Genomic DNA, 20,899 nt, shown 5'->3' with positions numbered 1-20,899 from the left:
TTTTAAATAAAACGTTGGATTTTCATTTTCCTTGTAACAAATAAATATCTGAGTGCTGTTACGTTACAATGTAGAAAAATGTCCGTTTATTTTCAAAACTGCCATTTCTTAACACTCCTAACACGATGCCTCCGGTAAAATGTGAAACGGCAAATTGGCAATGTTTGAAAAATCATTGCTCATCAATTTATCGATATGTTTTAAATCTATTGATACCGAATAATTCTTTAATATATGTAGTTTCAAATGGCGCCAATAGACTTGAAATTTGCCTATAAATATCTGACCTATGATTTTTTAAACATTGCAAGTTTGCCGTTACACATTTTACCGTAGGCATCGTATTCGGAGTGTTAACTTACAGTTTAAAGGCACTTTCACCTTTTATGTTCCATCGGCAATATCAATTATTTTTAACGTTTGCGTCATTTTGTACGATGCTTGATAAATCTCAAAACTGACAAAACTAACAATTGACGATCATTTTGCTGTCAAAATAAATATCTTTTCAACATGGTTACGTTTCGTGCGAAAAGTGAAGCGAAAAATCTTAAATTTTTTAATTGCAAGGACCACTATGGAGCCAACAGCTGGACGTTCGACAAAATCAGTGTGAAATCGAACTTTTTGCCAGTGCGAACCTCAACCTTTTAAAAGCAAACGAGCAAACTGACGTTTGTCAGAAAACAAGCAGATCCAGTCTTGATACCCGATCTGGGTTGACCATTGATAAGCATTCGTGACTGCATGCAGATATGAATTCTCACAACAATAAATTCTGGTTATCATACGATTGTAGAACGCAGGCTAAGACTGTTTCCTTGATATAGCACAGCTTTCGCCTTATCCGTGATTTTGGAAGAGGAATGACTGTCATGACCGTATTTATGCTCGAAATGAGATGACGGTCAATTTATATGTCTCTTTATTTTTCCTCGGTGATATGATGGTACCACATGGCATATGTTAGTGATATTGCGAATATTTTTGTTTTCTTTATTTTTGTGATTTTTAGCCGTAGGCTAGTTCATCACATTTGATAGTAGAAAGTCAGGCTTAGGGCCTGCCTCTAAGGAAACGTTTCAGTCTAACATTAACGTAACGTAAAACTGGCTCTGAGACAACATTTAAAAAAAAGCTTTATGTAAAATGGGAGTTACATCGGGACTGTGGTGAGGAATGGATGCGCGAACAAGGTAGAGCTCCACCGTAAGAGACAGTGTCCCAGTCCGGCAGAGATACCGTGACGGCAGGAAAATAGGAAGGTGGAAGAACACGGACAGCGCAGCCAACGACGAGAGTGCTAGATTTGGTTGTACAGGTGGGCGTCCTTCAAGAAAGCAATCAGCGCAGCCAGCGTCGAGGGGTCGTTGCCAGGTAGCTCCCTGATGTTCTCTGGTAGTCGGTGTTGTTCGCGTAGCCTTTGAAACTCTGGGCAGACACACAGCACGTGTTCCACCGAGGCAGGGATGCTGCAGATTGGACAAACCTTGTGGAAGTGTGTCCCACCAAAATTGTGGGAAATCCTCGCATGGCCGGTCCGGAGTCTTGAAATGATCCGTTGGTCGTTGTACTTGTGGCTGTCTATCCAAATTGCGAATAAGTGATAAAAGCAAAATAACGATATCTCACGGTTGTTGCGTCACACTGGTGAGAAGTTTTATGGAGAGAGGGTTCTCAGTTGTTTTGATTGTTAACCGTAGGAATCTCTTTTGTCAATCTAAAGGCTGTCAGTACCGTGACGCAACTTAGCACTGTGCTCGACGTGTAGAAGTGGATAATTGACATCCGCCGCCATTTTGGAACTCAAGATGGTGGACCAAAATCCAATATAGAGACCTCCGGACATTTCATATATACCCATATTGCATGGGCTTAGATGTATATACGCAGTCCGGAGGCCGCCATATAGGATTTTGGTCCGCTATCTTGGATTCCAAAATGGCGGTGGTTGTCGGTATCTTACTTTGACTGTAATACAAAGGAATTGATATTCCGTTTGGTGATTTTGTTGCCTCAAAATTAGCTAAAGTTAAAATCAGCCTTGATTTTCTGCTTTGTGATTTTCCTACTCTCAAGATCAGCTAAGATAAAATCAGCCGTGATTTTCTGTTTGTGATTTTTCTGATCTCAAGATCAGCAGTGACTTTTGGCCGTTTCTGGTTTTGGATTTTTTGGATTTTACCCATCACTGATACCAAAAAAAAGTTTGAAAATGTTATCAAAAGTTGTTGTCAATCTAAATATTGAATATAATTTTAATTGTTCGCGTACGTTGTTATTACGGTGGAATTGCAAATGGCCATTTGAATTTCGTAAACCAACCTTGTGCAAAATGTTAATTGCCTAGAAAAAAGACCCAGTGTAAAATATGGGCTCAAACTGACATGATTTATGGTTAGGGTTCAAGTGGCAAATGAAATAATTTAATTAATAAAAATGCATGAAACGTCAAGATCTGCGTATGAATTAAGTTTCAACAGTCAAACGCCTTAATTTAAGAGAAAATTTATATCATGCATGTTACATAGTATTCTCACTGTTCTCAAAAATAATTTTGTATGACTTTAAAATAATTGTGATATCGATGAAAAATTAAACAATAATGCTGAAATCGAGCATCATTCTCTCGAGAATCAACCGAGAAGCGTTGGATTTGCATACAGTTTTACATAAAAAATTAACGAAATCAGTACACTGGAGTCGCTTTTTACGCGGTTTTTTTACACGGTTTTTCTTACGCGGTTTTTTTTACTCGGATTTCGGAATTTACGCGGTTTTTTTACGCGGATTCCGGAATTTACGCGGTTTTTTTTACGCGGGACGTATCACCCGCGTAAAAAGCGACTCCAGTGTATTTGCAATATGGTTGTAGGAAGGCTTTTCAGTTGATCTTACGTAGAATTGAGCTCAGCCAATTTTTTTTTTCAACAATCTTCATTCCCGTCAATCTAATAATTAAAAATTAGAAAAGTCTGAGCCTAGGGGCACGAACGGAAGGTTGACGTAGGACCGCTGGTAGACGGAACAAATATGTTGATCATTTAGTTCTTAACTCTTTCCGTTTTTGAATTGATGACCCTGAAAAAGGCCGGGTTTTTCAAATGGTGGCCACACCAGTGCAAGTCGCTGCCGACCGGATGACGGCGACCTAGTCATGCTGCCTATTGCGGGAAGCCTTTCCTCCGGTCGATATGGGTGCTTTCGTCGTCGTCTCGTCTTCGTAATGGTGCGATGCGTGCTGTTCCACTCATACGTCGTATTCGACGCTTATCCTTAAGGGGTGTGTTTTGTTTGAATTGGAAAAAAGTGATAACCTACCTAACTACAAGCATAACTTAACCTAACGTGCTAGATCACGTATGACCTTATGACTTGATCTCTGACAAGTGTCTCTGAACCTTTCCAGGATGTAAACTCTCCTTTCTTCTAATGTTTGAATTCCAGCCAGGAGGTGGATCTCAGAATTTCTAGTTCGCGAGGGACTGTTTAAATCCTAAGGATCTTGTTCTGGATCCTTTGGAGTTTAAGGTGATGGCATTTTGCGCAATTCTCCCACATTGGCATACCGTACTCGATTACAGGAAGGATGATTTGTTTGTAGACAGCAAGCTTATTTTTCAGGGACAGGGTTGACTTCCTGTTGATAAGTGGATACAAAGATCTTATCAAGATGTTGCACTTGTTTTTCGTCTTGTCAACGTGCTCTCTGAAAAGAAGCTGGCTGTCTAGTGTTAGCCCGAGGTACACGACCTCTTTGGACCATTCCACCACTGTGCCGTTCAGGCAGATCTTGTTATTCTCCGACGGAACAAGTCTGGGAGATTTTGAGTGTGGAAAGATATTGACCTGGGTCTTTGCCGCGTTGATACGGATCATCCAGCTGTTGAAATATTCAGACAGGACGTCCAGACCTCTCTGAAGTTTGGCAGTCAGAGCTCCGATGACCCTACCCTTGTAGACGATGGATGTGTCATCTGCGAACAGAGACAACGATCCACCATCAGGGAGAGCCGGCATATCGGAGATGAACAGGTTGAATAGGATGGGGCCAAGGATGCTTCCTTGTGGAACCCCGGCACCGATGTTGAAAGCATCCGATGTGATGCCATTCAGAGAGACTCGGAACGTCCTGTCCTATAGATAGTTGTTTATTATCTTCACTAGGAAGATTGGAAGACCGTACTGCTGCAATTTGAACACCAGGCCATCATGCCAAACATTGTCGAACGCCTTTTCACGCCGCAGATGTTTTCGAAATAGACTTGTTCCGTCTGAGAATGTTTGTCACTCGAGTTAGCTGGTGGACGGTCGAACGACCTTTCCGAAAACCAAACTGTTCCTCGAGTAACAAGTTGTTTTCATCGGCAGATGTCAGGAGCCGGTGGTATACTGCTCTTTACTGCCGGGACGATCCAGTGGGGTCAGTGGTGGAATGGGCCTAGGCTTGTTTTTAAGAATTTTTGTAAGTTTCCAGAAGGGCTAAGCACAATCTGGGAGAGAGCGGATCTTACTAGCAAAATCGTTATATCTGAGATCCACCATCCTGGCCTGAATGATCTTTGTTAATCGATTACAATTGGTCTTCAAGTTAGGCAGGCCAGTACGCTGCTACTGCCTACGAATGGTGTTACGGAGTCTAATGAGATCTTTGGTAGGGCTGTCAAGGATCAGAGTGTTACTCACCTGTCTGGATACTGGTACGTGTTGTTCCCTGGCCCGGGAAATCGCCTCCTCGATGGTTTGTAGACACCGGTCAACATCTTCGGACGTTCCCGGTTGGACATCGTAGTCGATGGTTGTATCGACGCAGTGTTGATATTGCGTCCAGTTGACTCGATGGTAGTTGCGCCGGGAAGCTTCGAATCGTTTTACCGAGGATCCAACTTCGGCCACCACCGGGTAGTGGTCCGAGCTCAGCTTCTGGAATGCCACAAGTTGCGAGATGGCTGAAATGGTGACCGGTCAATCGAGAACTTAGCTCACTCATGTGAGCATGTGCAATGTGTCGTGTGTTCGACTTGCACTCTATCGTTGCGTCCGTGTTTGGGATTTTTCGTTACATGTATGAATTTTGATTTTTTTTTGTGACCCCCAGTATAGAAGTTAAAGACGTAGTCCTACGTCAAAAAAATAAAAACAAACGATGGCTACGTACGAAAAACTTCACCCGGGATAAAGCTGTTGGTTCACTCCAGGTTGTTTTAAAATCTACCATTAATGGTCTCTTAAAAAGTTTTTTTTTTCTTCTTCTTCTTCTTCTTCTTCTTCGCTTTTTAAGCTTATTGCATATCGCATATTAGCTTATTAAGTGCTCTCAACTTAGTGTTCTAGATACACTTCCACAGTAATCAATTGAGAGCTTTCGATGCCTGTACCCTTTTTGAATTGGTATAATTGTGTGGCAAGTCCAATCATGCTTCTATGCCCAGGGAAGTCGAGAAATTTCAACATGGTCTTGCTTTGTAGCTGCGTCGGTAAACTGAGCTAAGGGAGGCCCCAAGTATTTATAGAGGACTTAATTGCTGACATTAGGAGAATTTAGTAAAAAAAATTTATATATATTTTGTGTTACTTGGATTGGTCAATAGGCCCAATTGTGAAAAGTGAGAGATTTATCTCAGAAATTGTTTTAGAAACCTTGAATTAAAAAGTGACCTATTGCACACATTCCAAGGGCTAACTAAAAAACAGGATTACCAACCAACAAAAACCTTCAATAGTAGAGATTAAAGAAAATTATTTGGATCGACATGAATTTTGAAGAAGTTTTCAAGAATCAAGATGTCACTCAGGTTCCAAATTTCAAATGATCGAGAAATTTCAGATTTTCAAAGGATTAAGTTTCCAGCATTAAAAACTTATTTCAAGGTTGGATTGTGTTTTGAAGAAATTTTCAGGATTCAGGTTTTAGATTAAAAAAATTTTCAGAGATTTTTGAAATTCTGAGAAGAAATCCTTTCAAATTGATAAATTTAAATTAATTCTGGCAAGGATTCTTGGAGAATACCGTGGAAAATTTTAAGTTGAATTCCTATGAAATTATAGGCAAAATTCCAACAACGCACAATGGGGAAAAACGTGCAGAAATAAACATTTAACTACCTTAACTAATCATGTTTGTACAACTTCATGCGCGAAGTTAACGATTTACATAGTTGGATATGCTTAACATCAAATATCAGACTTAAAGGGGTCATTTTATACGATAGGTGAGGAGATGAAAGCATAGAGTTGATAGTTCCGATAGAGTACGGCAGTGTGAAAATTGCTTATAGAGAGTAGAAAGCGAGCAAAGGTCAATTTTGTGGATGGCACGAATCGGGTTTATCATCTCTTTTACCAAACTCCCCTGTTGGGGAGGGATGGTGAGGGTTCTCCCCCCCCCACCACTGGCAAAAGAGATGATCGCCGATTACGTACCTTCGATGTGCGGAAACAGTTCTTACATCACATGACGACTTGAGTGTGAAACAATCGATAGTGCTGTTTCCGCACATCGAAGGTACGTACATAAAAGAGAAACTATTATTTCCTGTATTGCCCACAGGATTATAAGAATTCCATGGGAATCAAATGCTGAAGGCAGTTCTAAGAAAATTCTGAGGAGACTTCCGAAGAAATTCAGAGAACACTTACAACTAAATGCTGAAAAGAACGTTTAGAAATTTCTGACAGTATTTCAAAAGAGTATGTTTTCATGAGACTTTCAGTATCGTTAAGAAAACAAGAGTATACCAAGAGACTTCTTACAGTTTTTCGAAGAAATTTTTTTGGAAGATAATTGATCGATCTTGTGAGAACTATGGAGTGAGTATTTGATTTGAAGAAATTTAACTGATATACATCTGGTATATTTCTTAAAACAATCATACCAAAATTCTACAAAAAATCAAGAAATTTATGCCTAGAAGTAGTACACCTCTTCACATGTAAATTAATATTGTCGTGGTTTTCTTAGATATTCGAATAAAAGTTGTGGATGATTAATTTTTGATAGTGACATTCCTTGTAACAATTATGCTTTCATCATGATTTTGAAGAGGTTTAAATGGTGTAAAGGTGTATATACTTCAAAACCGTTATCATGCGTGGAAAACAGTTGTTTATGGAAGAAATGTTGCGTACGTTGAAATGCAGTTTGTCCACCCTGGCTATGTCTACGCGCAAACCAACAGTTTATTATGCATAGGTCTGCATACAGTTGACGTTTCCTCTTTTCCAAAACTGACCGATAGGTCACAGTTAACATGCATGGATATGTTCATATGTCGCACATATTTCACATTTTATTAAACCCATGCTAACTAGAAGACCTATATTTGTACATCACTACGTCTCCATTCCTAATAATAGGCACTGTATGACAAATAACACACCAGTTATTGCACTGTATCCCTACTACTGCCACGCGTATTTATAGCTCTATGATATGCAATTTCCTTGGCAATAAACCTCAGTGGGAAACCCTCGGCCTGTGGTGGACGGTAGGCGATAAGAGTCACCCTCTGGGTTGAGTGCATATTTCCGGTTTTCCTGCGCCATTAAGGATACTGTTTATTATTTCTACCTGGCTCATACTAGTTTGGTCGCCTGTGAAGGCTGTGTATTAAATTGTCGGGGACAGGCAATAAAGAAAAACCTCTCCTGAACCATTTTTACTTCCTTTTGCACTTTGCTCGAAGGGAAGGTGCTGTGCTGCGACGACGGTTTCTCAATCCCAAGCCATTAAGTCTGACTTTATAGTGTAGCATGGCTGCGATGAAGATGAAGATGATGATCTCCGTGGTGACCCATCACTTGGTGGCACGGAAAGGTATCTCATAAAGCGGTGATTTAGTGCCCGTGAGCTAATTAAAAGGACACTTGTGCGAAACCGACGTGCCGTGAGGTTTTGGCTCGGAATGTGCCTTTGATGATGGGGTTGAGATTAGTTGGGCTTTATTTGAGAAGTAGCTGGGTGCGAGATAAAAAATTACAGCCTTGGTTGAGCAATTCGATTTATGGCCTCAAATCAGACCTAATTTATTACTACTTAAGATGATTTGAATTATCTCTTTTGCAAAACCACATTCAAAGATAGGCAAAGTGGCCTCAGTATTTCGAAAATAGATCTTTCCATTTGGTTATTTGTCCTATCCACCGAAAAACGAAACCGTTACGGCCAAAGATCAAGAACGCATTTTAAAACGTCTGCCCTCAATTTCCTGCTCATTAATTGACTCATTTTGCCCCGTAGACGCTCTTCATGTTAAGTGAGATGCCAAATTAATTGATTCCTATTAGCACCGCTAATTCGTTGCTCAGTAAGATGAGTAATCTACCCGAAAAAATTCAAACAAACCAACGAATGGATACAAAGAATCCAATGAAAGTAGATAAGCAAGTAGCAGAACTGCCAAATGGTTCTCATCAAAAAATAATAACTCGAAGCGGGAGAGAGAAAAAACATCCCAACCTTAAGACTTCAAAGAAGCTCAAAATCGTACCCCACACGCTGCAAATTTTCACCAAAACATGCGGCTTCATCATCTTTCCCATTACCCACCCCCAGCACTGACTGGTTCGTAATATATCCATCCTCGTCGGAAATCAGCTCAGACGTCGAGCACTTTCTTCGACTGTCTTGGTTTTTCGTATGGAAGAATCAACAATGGAATAGCTGGAGGAACAATGGTGAAGCGTAATTAGAGATTCTGAAAAGCCAAATTTGAGGGGTGCTGTATCGTCATCTTTTTTGCGTCAGAACAAATGGCCGGAAAACTGTATTGGTTGCACGGATGCGATTTAAATTATTATTAATATTATCATCATCATATTATCTCAAACTTACGCAGCTGCGTTGCTGGAAAATTGCGATCAAATGAGATGGAAATTGCTTGCTACATAAAATTTAACAGAGGTGCACGCTTTGGGCTGTGGAGAGTGGCTTCAAGGTTGTAGTCTTTAAAGGTCGTAGGTGAAACTGATAATCTTTAAGTATCACTGTGTAAAATGTGTTACTGAACCTGTTCACAAACTGTCACTCAATTACTATTTAGGTAATATTTAAGGACGCTTAGTGAACATGTTTCAGCTGATTTGTTCTTTTTTGCACACACACAAATGTGATAAACCAAAAGTGACATCGATATCAAGCTCAAAATATAGATGAAATGATGTAAAATTGGGAAACGTTTTAACCTGAAAATATTCGATCCACTAAACTGGAAGTCGAACCTTTGCTCACTGGGCCACCAATATTTTGATTTCAATTGTTAAACTTTTCTCCAAGGATACCTTTGCTCGAAACTGATTTAAATAATGATAACAACCAATCTGAATCAAACATCTCGACAACGCGAAACTCTCTCTCTCTCTCTCTCGTTCTGTCGAAAACGTTTTGTCTAACCAATCGCACCGGACGGCCACAATGTTCTACTCCTTCGCAGAAATTTTCAGCCGTGCAATCCTCGCACCAAGTTCATTACACTCACCTGCAAAGTAGTAACCCAACCGACCAACTAACGAACCAACCGTCGCGCACAGATGACGCTCGATAAAATCCTACAACCGCCACCGCCATCGCTGGCCGTGGTGGCAGTAGGTAACGGTGCCGGTAGTGAATCCTTGAACATCATCATCCCTGGTTCGACTCGAAATGGCAACAATAAAAATAAACTTCCCCATACGCTGCAACAATGGCAGGAAGAGCAACAACGCCAACCTAATAGAGCCAGCAACAATTGCAATCATAAACCTAATCAAAACAATAATTATCGTCACGCCGCGGCCGTCACTGCTGGTGTAAGGCAGCGATTGTTCGGTGGAACAGTTGGCAGGATGGAGGCTGTTCCGCAAATTAAAATCGTTATTGATGATACCGAGCTGGATCGACGGCGTGGAGAAAATAGTGGGGAAAGACAATGGGACGAGGGGGTTGTATCCTCACCGAGCCTACTGACTCCAGGCAGTCCTCCGGCAACGTTCTGGGGCTTTGGGTTCGGAAACGTGGACAGCGCTGGGAACGATGATAGTGAAGATGAAGCGAGTTATGAGGTGGAATATGAACTGGACGAAATGATAGCCGTGGTAAACGATGACGATGTAGATAGTGAGCTGGATGGTGATCATCATCATCATCATCATCATCATCATCAACACCATTTGCACCACGATGATGAGCTGGAGGACAATGGCGACGATGACGAGAGCGAACATGGCTACAGAAGGTTTGAGTTTGCTTTGGAAAATTTCGAACTGCTGCGTGTGTTTGATCCTTGATACTAATCTTAGCGGTAGGTCAATGCATGATTAACTGTGCAAAAATAAATTAATACCGAAAGATATCGAATTATTCACTAATATTTAATTTTATTTTTTAAGAATAGAATAAATCACGGCTTCGGCAAAACCTTTACCTATTATCGCCAGGGGGAACACCCCAAAAATAAACATGCAAATTTGTATTGCTCATGTCTCTGTCATTTTAAGTCCAATTTTCGTTCTCCTTAGGAAATTTAAGTCATGATACTCATGAAACTAATTTTGTACGAAAATGGGTCAAATAATTTTTCAGATTTTGTATAATAAAAGTTCACCTAAAGTTACAAGATTCTTCGAAGTTTACTCTGAATATTCATGATTGGTTTTCTCAAAATTGGGTCTTACAAATTTAGAATAGAGAGAGTGGTGTTATTAAATACCCAACGTTATTGACAGGTATAACCGAGTTCAGAAAATGTTGAGGAAATTTTTTTAAATTATTTGAATCATGAATAAACAGTGTATCTCAAAATTGATCGCCCTACGCAACATTTTTTTTTTGTTACATGGTGCATAGATATTTCTTTTTTTTAAATCATGGCAAGTGGTTTAACAGATGTTTATTGATTTGTTGCTATAGTTTTGGTATTTATTGGAGGATCCTGTATGAAGCTAGATTTATTTTAGTAAAATGCTCGATTTTCAACTTTTTACCTAGTGAACGAATTGTTATCAAATTAGTGACGTATGAATGATCTTTATTACGACTAAAATTGATCAAAATTTCGAGAAGTTATGTTCATTTTATTTCAAGAAAATAAGGTTTTTCATGAAAAGGCGTTTTTCTTAAAGTACTCTAAATGTTTGCAAACTTAACAAATTATTGCCCAATACTGAGCTAATAATTGATTAATGTATGCTGAGTCAGCTGCAAAAATTCAGATACGTACCTTTTTAACTTGTGCTTTAGAGCTGTTTTTCTAAAATTTAAGTACAGCTGTACGATCAATTTTGAGATACACTGTACGTATTCAAATCATCGATCAGAAATATGGGGTCACTCACAAAATAAAAAATAAAACGTCCAATTTAAGATACATGGTAACTTTTAATGAAAAATGTCACCTTAACCTATAACATTGAAACACCATACTGTGACCTCAAACTTTTGATCAGTGACTTGTATAAATATTCTTATGAATTAAATACTTTCTAAAGTTTTCCTCCAAATTTTCTCAAAAGTGGCCCGTTGTTAATAGAATAAGGGTTCTACTACTGCTTTCATTTCAAAGTTTGGCCAACCCAATTCTGAGAAAATCAGTCATTATGGTTCAAGGTACATTTTGAAATTTTTTGTAACTTTGGGTGAAGTTTAGTATACAAAATTTGAAAATATAAACACTGTGCCATTAACCAATGCAAAAAGCCCCAACCTTTCAAATTACTTAAAGAGAACGAAAATTTGACGTAAAATGTCAGATATCAAGAACAACATGTGAAAAGGGCATACAAGCTTTTTGTAAACAAACCTTCTTATGCCCTTTTCTCGCCACCCATATGACACCAACGCAAACCATCATCCTCACCGGGTAAGGGAAACTATACTCTTCCCGATGATGTTGTTGGTTTGCGTGGGTGACCCTCGGTTGGCGAGAAAAGGGCATACAAAGGTTTGATTACAAAAAGCTTGTATGCCTTTTTCACATGTGGCTCTTGATATATGAACATATCACATATGTTTTTTTTTTTTTGGGTTGACCATAAACTTATGATCGGAAGTGTACATCGTGTTTCAGAGCATGGTTTGGCCAAAATTAAGCGATATAAAGCGTTGTATATGTGTAGTTAAAGGTATTTATAGAGCCGTCATTCACCCTAACTCATTCATATATTCTTATTATATAGGGGAATTTACGTATTCTCGGCAACCTAAGCAGCAACCTTCTTTCTATAGCCTTTTTCTCTAAGGAACGCACACATATGCAGTATTGGTTTGTTTACAATCTTTTGCTGCCAGCTGCTCTAACAATTTCAGTCGAAAGAATTGTCAAAAACTGTTTTGAAACGCTTTTACAAAGCTCCAATCTTCTCTGGTGAGAGCGAGTATTGTCGGCAACCAGTTTTTCTTCGGCAACCGTTCCATTTGAACTGCGTGTAAATCTGCTGTTCTATTATCGGCAACTCGAAATCAGCTACAATTTGTAGTGCGGGAGTTGCATTTCAAGAAAACCTTGCTAGATTGCTTTTTCTAAGTGGTAAAAATATAGTCAAATTGAAGCTGAAAGCATAAAGAATCGTTTGCATGCATTCAGCGAAGTGTTTTCGGAAGAAAATCCAGTGAAAATAGTGTTTCAATTTGGGTTGCCGAAAATAGTCTGGCATGCCGAAGCCTTCATTTCCCCTATAACAGGACAAGAGCTCGATTGTTTTTATTTTGCCGTTATTGATAGAAAAACTTATGTTTAAATTTGAACATTTAAACTTGTAACTGTAGCACCATTTAAGCTGTAAATCATATTTCAACGATTAACACATCCAAACATTTAATCTAGAACTTTAATCTTACAAACCAGCTGCTAATCATTAAACTAATTTTCATTTTATATCTTATTATTTTTACAGGTATTCCACATAAAGGCTATCTTAGTCAAAATCAAATAATGGATTGAAAAAAAAATCACAACAAAAATACATCAACATGGCGGTAAATATAAATCATGTCCTGTGTATTGAATTGCAATAGAAACACGATTAATTAGTATTGAGAGTATTGTTCTAGCAAATTTCGAGTAAAGGACAGTTGATTAACGCGTGAGAATTATTTTTACAATAAAATACAAACAGTTTGATTCCCCCGCTACCACAAACTACATCGTTAAGCAAAGATCATTTGAAAGGTTAGAAACACACTCAAAACATGTTTGAAGCAATTTAAAACACGGAAAGGAGACCTCCAACATGCTTGAAGTATGTATGGGGGTAAAGAAAAATGAAGGGGAAGCTAACAACCAAATTTTTTTTTTATTGCTGGAAATAGGTCAATTTTTGCTTTTTTTTTGACCACCTATTTGCCATGACCAGGCATGGAAAATCATTTGCATTCATTTCGTGCATTCATTTACATTCATTTGCCTGTAACTTTTTTGTTCAACAGCATTCCGCAAAATGATGTATAGAGTTTTTGTAGGTTTTCTTATTAGCTACAACTTTTGCAAACAATTCAAATCCGTATCTCTTATGCATGACGAAGCGGAGCAAACAGAAGCCACTACTGTTTTTCAGTGAATGTATTTTACATTCACTTAAAAACAGTAACAAGTTCTGCCCACTCTGGTTCGTGATGCATAAGAGCTACAGATTTGTGTGATTTCCAAAATTTGTAGCTAATAACAAAACCTACAAAAGCTCTATACGAAATTTTGCGGAATGCTGTTGATGAAAATAGTTAGAGGCAAATGAATGTAAATGAATGTATGAAATGAATGCAAATGATTTTCCATGCCTGGCCATGACTTAGAAAAACTGTATTTACACAAACACTTGTTAAAGTAAAAAAAAACCGGTTGCGGGACAAAAGCCAAAACGTTGAATTACCTCTCACCCCAGTAGGCCTGGGTTCAATCCCAGTCGGCACCGCCGAAATGTTCATAACATCTCTGATCACGGGAAGTAAAGCCGTTGGTCCCCAGTTCATGAATTGATGGGTCGATAAGTAGGGTCCAGGTGTGGGAGCTGCCTCCTTGGTGTCGGTAGCATTGGTGCTCAGCGCAGAAAATAAGATCGACGGAAAACAAATCAAGGAAAAAAAAGTCGAATGGGCACAAGCTCTAATGAACAAAAGTTCGAATGCACAAAAGGTCGAATGGACAAATGGTCGAATGTACAAACGATCGAATGCTCCAAAGAGGAACAACAATGTGTATAGACTAAACGTTGAATGGTGACAAACGTTCGAAAAAATAGAAAGGAGACAAAAGGTTGAATGGACAAATGGTCAAATAGTCCAAAGAAAGACAAATGGCAAAACCTGGGGTTGTGTACAAGACACGACCGCATGGTTGACGTAGACTACGTTAAGCTGTGTAGTGAAATTCTCGTGCATTTTTCTAGATATTAACTAAAATACAGAAGAAGTAACCTATGATTCCGGTCCTATGTACATATTTTGGATTTCCTACTTAGTAATACTAGGTTAAATTCAGGACCTCGTAAAATGCGAATATATATTTGATTACATTTGGTTTCTAAATTAATGATTTGAGTAAGTATTTTTCCAGGTGATGCATTGCAGCGTCCGACAATGAATTCAAGATTGATAGGGCACAAATCTTGGACGGTTGTGACATCACTCATGAAATTGGAACTCCTTGTGTACTGCACTGCAGCAAACGTGAAGTTCCAGTTTCTTTGCTATAAGTTTTGTGAGAGCTGATATTTGTGCTCTTGAAATTTTTATGTGGTACTGAGATTGATCGGATATAAGGTTGCCACAGCGATTTAACTTCAAAACGCTAAAAAAATGCACACAAAAACACGGAGTGCACAATTTTGCACCAATCTTATGCAACATTTCGTAGTTGATCGGGATGATCTCGATTAAAGGGCGAACACGAAATTATTGCGACACATTCAACAGGGTATAGCTTTTTTACCATTGGGTAAAAATCAACCAAATTTTGCACACTTTCTCATTGTATTGTGTACATGCTGTCAAACTCGAAGTCGTGTTTTTCGATTCAATGAAAATGGAGATGAATCACCGCGAGTTGAGAGAACAAATTCTTTCCAAACACCTGGAATTTCCTGATCTGTCGCACCGGCAGTTGGGAAAAATGTTGAACATTCACCATTCAACCGTCTCGAGAGTGTTGAAGCGGTTCCAGGAGCGGTTGACGTTGGACCACGGCAAAGGAGCTGGAAGAAAACCGGGACCGGAGAACAAAAAGACGGAGGGAAAGGTGAAGCGGATGATTAAAGCAAATCCCAACGTCTCAAGCCGTGATTAGGCTAAAAAGATCGGCATGTCGCAGAGCTACGTCCAGAATGCAAAGAAGAGAGCTGGACTACATACATACAAGGTACAGAACTTCCCAAACCGCGATGAGCGGCAACAATCGACGGCTAAAACTCGAACACGGAAGCTCTACGAGAAGATGCTGACAAAATATGGCTGCTGTGTGATGGACGACGAAACGTATATAAAAGCCGATTTTAAGCAAATTCCGGGGTTGGAGTTTTTCACCGGCAAGAGCAAGTTCGATGTGGACGACAAATTTAAGAAGAAGAAAATGTCGAAGTTCGCCTCCAAATATCTCATTTGGCAGACCATTTGCTCTTGCGGACTGAGGAGTGAGCCTTTCGTGACAAAGGGCACAGTAAATGGCGAGATCTACAAATCTGAGTGCCTCGAGAAGCGCCTTTTGCGGTTCTTGCAGCAGCACGACGAAGCTCCGCTATTTTGGCCAGATTTGGCATCATGCCACTATTCTAAAAGTGTCCTGGAGTGGTATGAGGCCAATTCTGTCCATTTTGTTCCAAAGGACATGAATCCGCCGAACTGTCCGGGGCTGCGCCCGGTGGAGCAGTACTGGGAAATAATGAAGCGGGAGCTTCGGAAGAGCAAGAAGACAGTCAAAGACGAGAAGGACATGTTAAGAAAATGGAAAAAAAAACTGAGAAACTGGTACCGGATGACACTGTAAAGACTTTGATGGAGGGCATCAAGCGAAAATGCGTTCAATTTTACACTCAAGGCTTCATCGATTAACTTTTCTTTTGATTTTTGAAGTAAATATATGTATAAAACTACCCTAAAATTTTGGTTTGATTCTAAACATTATAAGAAAATTGGCATGACATTTTCGGTGTCGCAATAATTTCGTGTTCGCCCTTTAGCCATAAATCCTTCCAATAAGTTCTCGGTACATCTTTTATCTACCGATTGAGCAAAAAAAAAATTACGAAATATTACTGTTTTTTAAAAATTTCGTTCGCTTTTTGTAGACGCACATGCATCATTTGGCATAAGGGGCGTTTCTGTGGTGGGGACTTCCATATCTTTCACAGATTACAAATTCGACAGTGAGCATGCATAAAGACATAACCGCGATGATCGAGTCTCTCTTTTGTTAATAACTCACTTAAATTAACACATCTCGGTGCGTTTCCTGTTGCCTTTGATAGCCAATACAACCTGTAACAGGGTACAACACTACATTGAACAAATTGCAGATAATATTTAAGCTGAACATTGCATTAGCTCCTAAATAATTATAACATTGATCGATTCTCTTCGTCGAATTTCTCTTTCGTTAATAACTTGAGCACATAATCGTTTTTCGTTGTATTTATCGTATTATATGCTAGATAAAAGCTTCGTTTATCGATCTGCTTATTGCTTAGTGCATATTAGCTTATTGTGTGCTCTCAACTTAGTGTTCTAAATGCACTTTCACAATTATTAATTGAGAGCTTTTGATGCCAGTACCAATGCATGAATATGTATATTGTGTGCAAGCACAATGATACTCTATGCCCAGGGAAGTCGAGAAAATTTCCAACCGGAAAGATTCCCTCGACCATACCGGGAACTGAACCCGCCGCCTCTGGCTTGGTAATACCGTGCATTTAATGACTAGGCTATGAGGCCCCCTGACTGAAAATACCTGGGAATGCCTTTACATGGCCGAGGGGATACAAGGAGAAAGTCGACGAAGATAATCAGTCATTGTTACTTAGGATATAATGCAATGTTCAGGATGAACTTACATAGCTAATCTAAAAGCATAAGTAGAGGTAACGTCTGATAATTTCAGTGCTCGAGATATTCACGATCAATACCGAAATTTCGCATAAATGTCAAACCAGTTTTTGTGTGCTTTTTATAGCATTCTGAGGAAGCCCTACCTGTATATTAAAAAAAGAACATTGTTGAGACATCCCGAGCAAAGTCCAGCATCAAAATTACAGCAAATTGAAATCAAGTTTTGATATCAACATCAAACTGAAATCCTAATTTGATTTCAGTTTATGCAATTGATAAATTTTGTTTTCATTTTGCTGTACATTTGCTCTTCAAAAATATGTTGTTGCGGGTTTGTTTTCATTGCCATAGCATAACATCAAATTGATTACTTGTTTTGTTATCAACATGATATCACATTGAGTTTTCAGTTTGCTCTCACTGATAACACAAATAGTTTTCAATGTGATGTCACAGGAAGATTTTTTTGCTCTCAATTTTTATATTTTAACCGTTAAAACGACCAAAACGACAGCAACCTGAGCAATCATTATCAGCGAAATCACAACATCAAATTTAGATTTCAATTTGATCTCAGACTTTGCTCGGGATAGCAACGACTGTTGCCGAATGCTTAGGGAACTTTCATAAATAACGGAGTAGTTAAGAGTGAAGAGGGGTTTCAGAAGTTTTGACCGGCCATGTATTAAGTATATCAAAACACGGTACGAGGGGGAAGGGGGGTTAATTGGTCAAAAAAATTCTACCTAATTTATGAATGGTGTCTTATTTTACGTCCAAGGCTGTGACCCAATTGGCGAGTTAAATTTATCTCGTGGTTAAAAGTTACAGATGAGTTATCGAATAACCTCGTGGCATAGTTCTGTTTGAAAACCGATCAATTTTCGGGATTTTCGAAAATTGAAAATAGCTTACGAAGTGTCACGTTTAACCACAAGATAAATTTAACTCGGTAATTGGGACACAGCTCAAGAAGTATTTCTCGATTACTTTTTCGAAGGGATGTATCAGCTTTTGTAAACAACGCATTTGATCGTCGATTTGGCTTAACTGGTAGCTCACTCACGCATTCTAACACTTCCATCAGAGAGGGGAAAATGATCCCCTACCTGATATAGTGGTGTTAGTATGCGTGTGCGAGCTATCAGTTACGCCAAACCGACGATAAAATGCGTTGTCATTTCGAAAACGTAATCGAGATTTGTAGAACGTGGGATCGTTATCACTCAGACAAGGAGATTGATTCACTTCGGAGCGCTTGCACCATCAAGGCAACGGCGCTGCCAGCAGCCAGTGATCTCGACGGGAATGACGCGCAAGGTACTTGGAAAACTCGAAAGCTGCACGCTTGATGTGAACCGCTGCCTTCCTACTGCTGCTGCTGCTACTGCTGATGCTGCTGCTGCTACCTGCTCATCCGCCGTCCGTTGAGGCAAAATAAGTTGAGGCACAAAAGCAGCGCTATTTTATCACTTTTCAGATTCTAGCAGCACGATGTGCAACCAAATGTTACTTGATTGTGACGACTGGGTTTGGGGATAACGTTTATTTCATGAAAACAGTTTAAAAATTATCACTTTTTATTTGTACATTTTTCAACAGTTTTTTTATGGATAATTGAAAAAGCGTTTATTGTAGCAGATTATGAGAGTAATTTCCTATCGATTGGCCTATTTGGATTTTAATTTCATGTACAAATGACAAAGTTATAAGTGTTCAAAACCTTACACCTTTTCGTGACGGTCGCAATTTTAGATTTTCGATTTACCCCCAGTACCTTCCCGTAAGACGTAGTCTACGTCAAAAGAGGGAAAACAATATAATATTACACACATATATCTTAAGTAAAATACATAATTATATTGCATACAAAGAAGCACAGTCCTTTCGAATAATAATGTATCTATAATTTATGACACTGGATATTAGGATCCCAATATTTTCATCTCTGCGCGTTCTGTCTTATAATCTCTGGTTAAATCCTTCAGAACAGAATTCGGTTTTTTACAAGCTGAAGTTAAATTAATCGGCAGATTGTATAGTTAATATAGTTTGCCATCCGTGGTTACACTGACACTAACAGCTATCATTGTATTATCCATATTTTTCTTTCTTTTCATAACTGCTCGTTCTTTCAAATATAAAAAAAAAATCATTTAATATTCAACCCCTTAAGTCTGTCAAGTATTCTTTCCACTATTTGCCTTCTGGCGAAGACAACAAATCAAGAATACTGGCAACTTTGCCAGAATCCAAGCGACAGATACAATGGCACTGCGCTTGAGTAAAGGTGGAAGCAACGCATAAAAAAATGAGCAAATACACAAACCCTTATTCTGAGGATGTAATCTTTGCTATCAAATTCGCTCGAAGCATTTACCTTTGAGCGGCAGATGACGCGATTTTACCTGTCTCATAGCATTCGTATGAGAAAATGGAAGATTTGTTGTCTTCGCTTCTGATCAAGTGGGATTCACAACAAAATGTACCACCATTCAACCATTTTCTATTAATAATTTAGTGATTATTATTCAATCAACCTCTTATCCCTCTTCTTATCATTCAATCGATTGTCCAATTGACATTTCATCCCTCTTTGAAACATTTGACCTTTTGTCCATTCGACATTTTGACATCTTCTGCTACCCACATTTAGGTAGAATCCACCAAAATCAGCCAAAACTGAACCTCCCCAAAAATGGGTAAACTATGTTGGGAGTAGCAAGTTGACAAATTAACAACGTCGATCGGTTTCATGTCGATACATTTGTTAATTTGTCATTCCCAGCACAGTTCCTACCCATTAGATTCTACCCAAATTTAGGTAGTTTTGAAATAGCGTGTAACTTACACAGTGTAAACAATTCACATTGAACTAATTTCACCCCAAATTTTAATTGAAAATGTCCAATGGATACACGGTAAGAAAAAAAAGTACCCAGTTCACTTTTACCTACTTTTGACTAGTTTGTATCCTTTCCTCCTTCCAATGTTGTCAAAAGCGGAGGAGCAAAACCACCCAACAGAGGTAGTAAAGTGTGGAAACCCAACGTTGAGTATAATCATATTCACCTACTTTTGGGTACAACTAACTTACTTTTGGGTAGAAAGCGAGTGGAAAATTTCATAGGAATTGCACACAATTAAATGAAAACTACTTTGACCCGCTTTACTAACTTTTGGGCTCCTGCACTATAGAGATGAGTGAAAATAACTTACTTTTGGGTACTTTTTTCTTACCGTGTATAAAGCTACAGCCATTCGAAAATGATACAATTTGATTTCGTACTCACTTTAGTGACATATCCATAAGTTTGAACAACAAATATGGTTTGAGAGCGGTTCTTATGTTTTCACTATCTTAAACCTTTTTTTTTGTCAGTAGATAAAGTTCCATAACTTTGTTTGTGTTGGACCAAAACGTATGAAAGGTTCACAACGCAAAGCTTTAAATAACTAGAATAAGATATAATCATTGGATTGGTGTTATTTCTTTTGATCTTTTGTTCAAATTGAATTGATTATGAAAACTCAGTTTAGTGAAACTTTATCCCAGGGGATTTGGTCACATTTGATCTCGAAATATGTATGATGTGAGTTGTTGTGGATGAAAATAAGTCTTCTTCTTAACAACAGTTTGAAGCTTGTACCATCTGTGAAATAGTGCCCTTTGTTATATGCTATGTTATGCTTTTTGATCTTGAAATTTGAATAAAAATGCTAACAATCAATTTGAAAAGATATGATCTCTGAAAGTTTGGACACACTTAATCCTGGAACGTGTGGGAAATTTTTTATTGAAATTCATGTCACCAAATTGGGGTATAAGATATTCCAAAAAATTTCAAACTACGATTTAAGACGTCTTTCAGAAAACCATACACACCAAAA

At 38.7% G+C, this 20,899-nt stretch overlaps 1 protein-coding gene across 1 annotated transcript in view; it reads left to right on the top strand.

Moving 5' to 3' along the window:
• The first annotated feature begins 9,528 nt into the window (after positions 1–9,528).
• The window catches only part of KCNQ (KCNQ potassium channel), a 462,308-nt gene continuing 450,937 nt past the window's right edge, over positions 9,529–20,899 (top strand). Inside the window, exon 1 of the mRNA XM_065237553.1 lies at positions 9,529–10,211. Coding sequence (XP_065093625.1) covers positions 9,529–10,211 — 683 coding nt within the window. The remainder of the gene's footprint in view (positions 10,212–20,899) is intronic.

Source organism: Ochlerotatus camptorhynchus, unplaced genomic scaffold (genome assembly GCF_037179485.1).
Source record: "Ochlerotatus camptorhynchus isolate MF236.1 unplaced genomic scaffold, CSIRO-AGI_Acam_v1.1 ptg000631l, whole genome shotgun sequence".
NCBI classification, from domain to species: domain Eukaryota; kingdom Metazoa; phylum Arthropoda; class Insecta; order Diptera; family Culicidae; genus Ochlerotatus; species Ochlerotatus camptorhynchus.
Note: the sequence above shows the minus strand (reverse complement) of the source record. Positions and strands in the feature narration are given on the sequence as shown.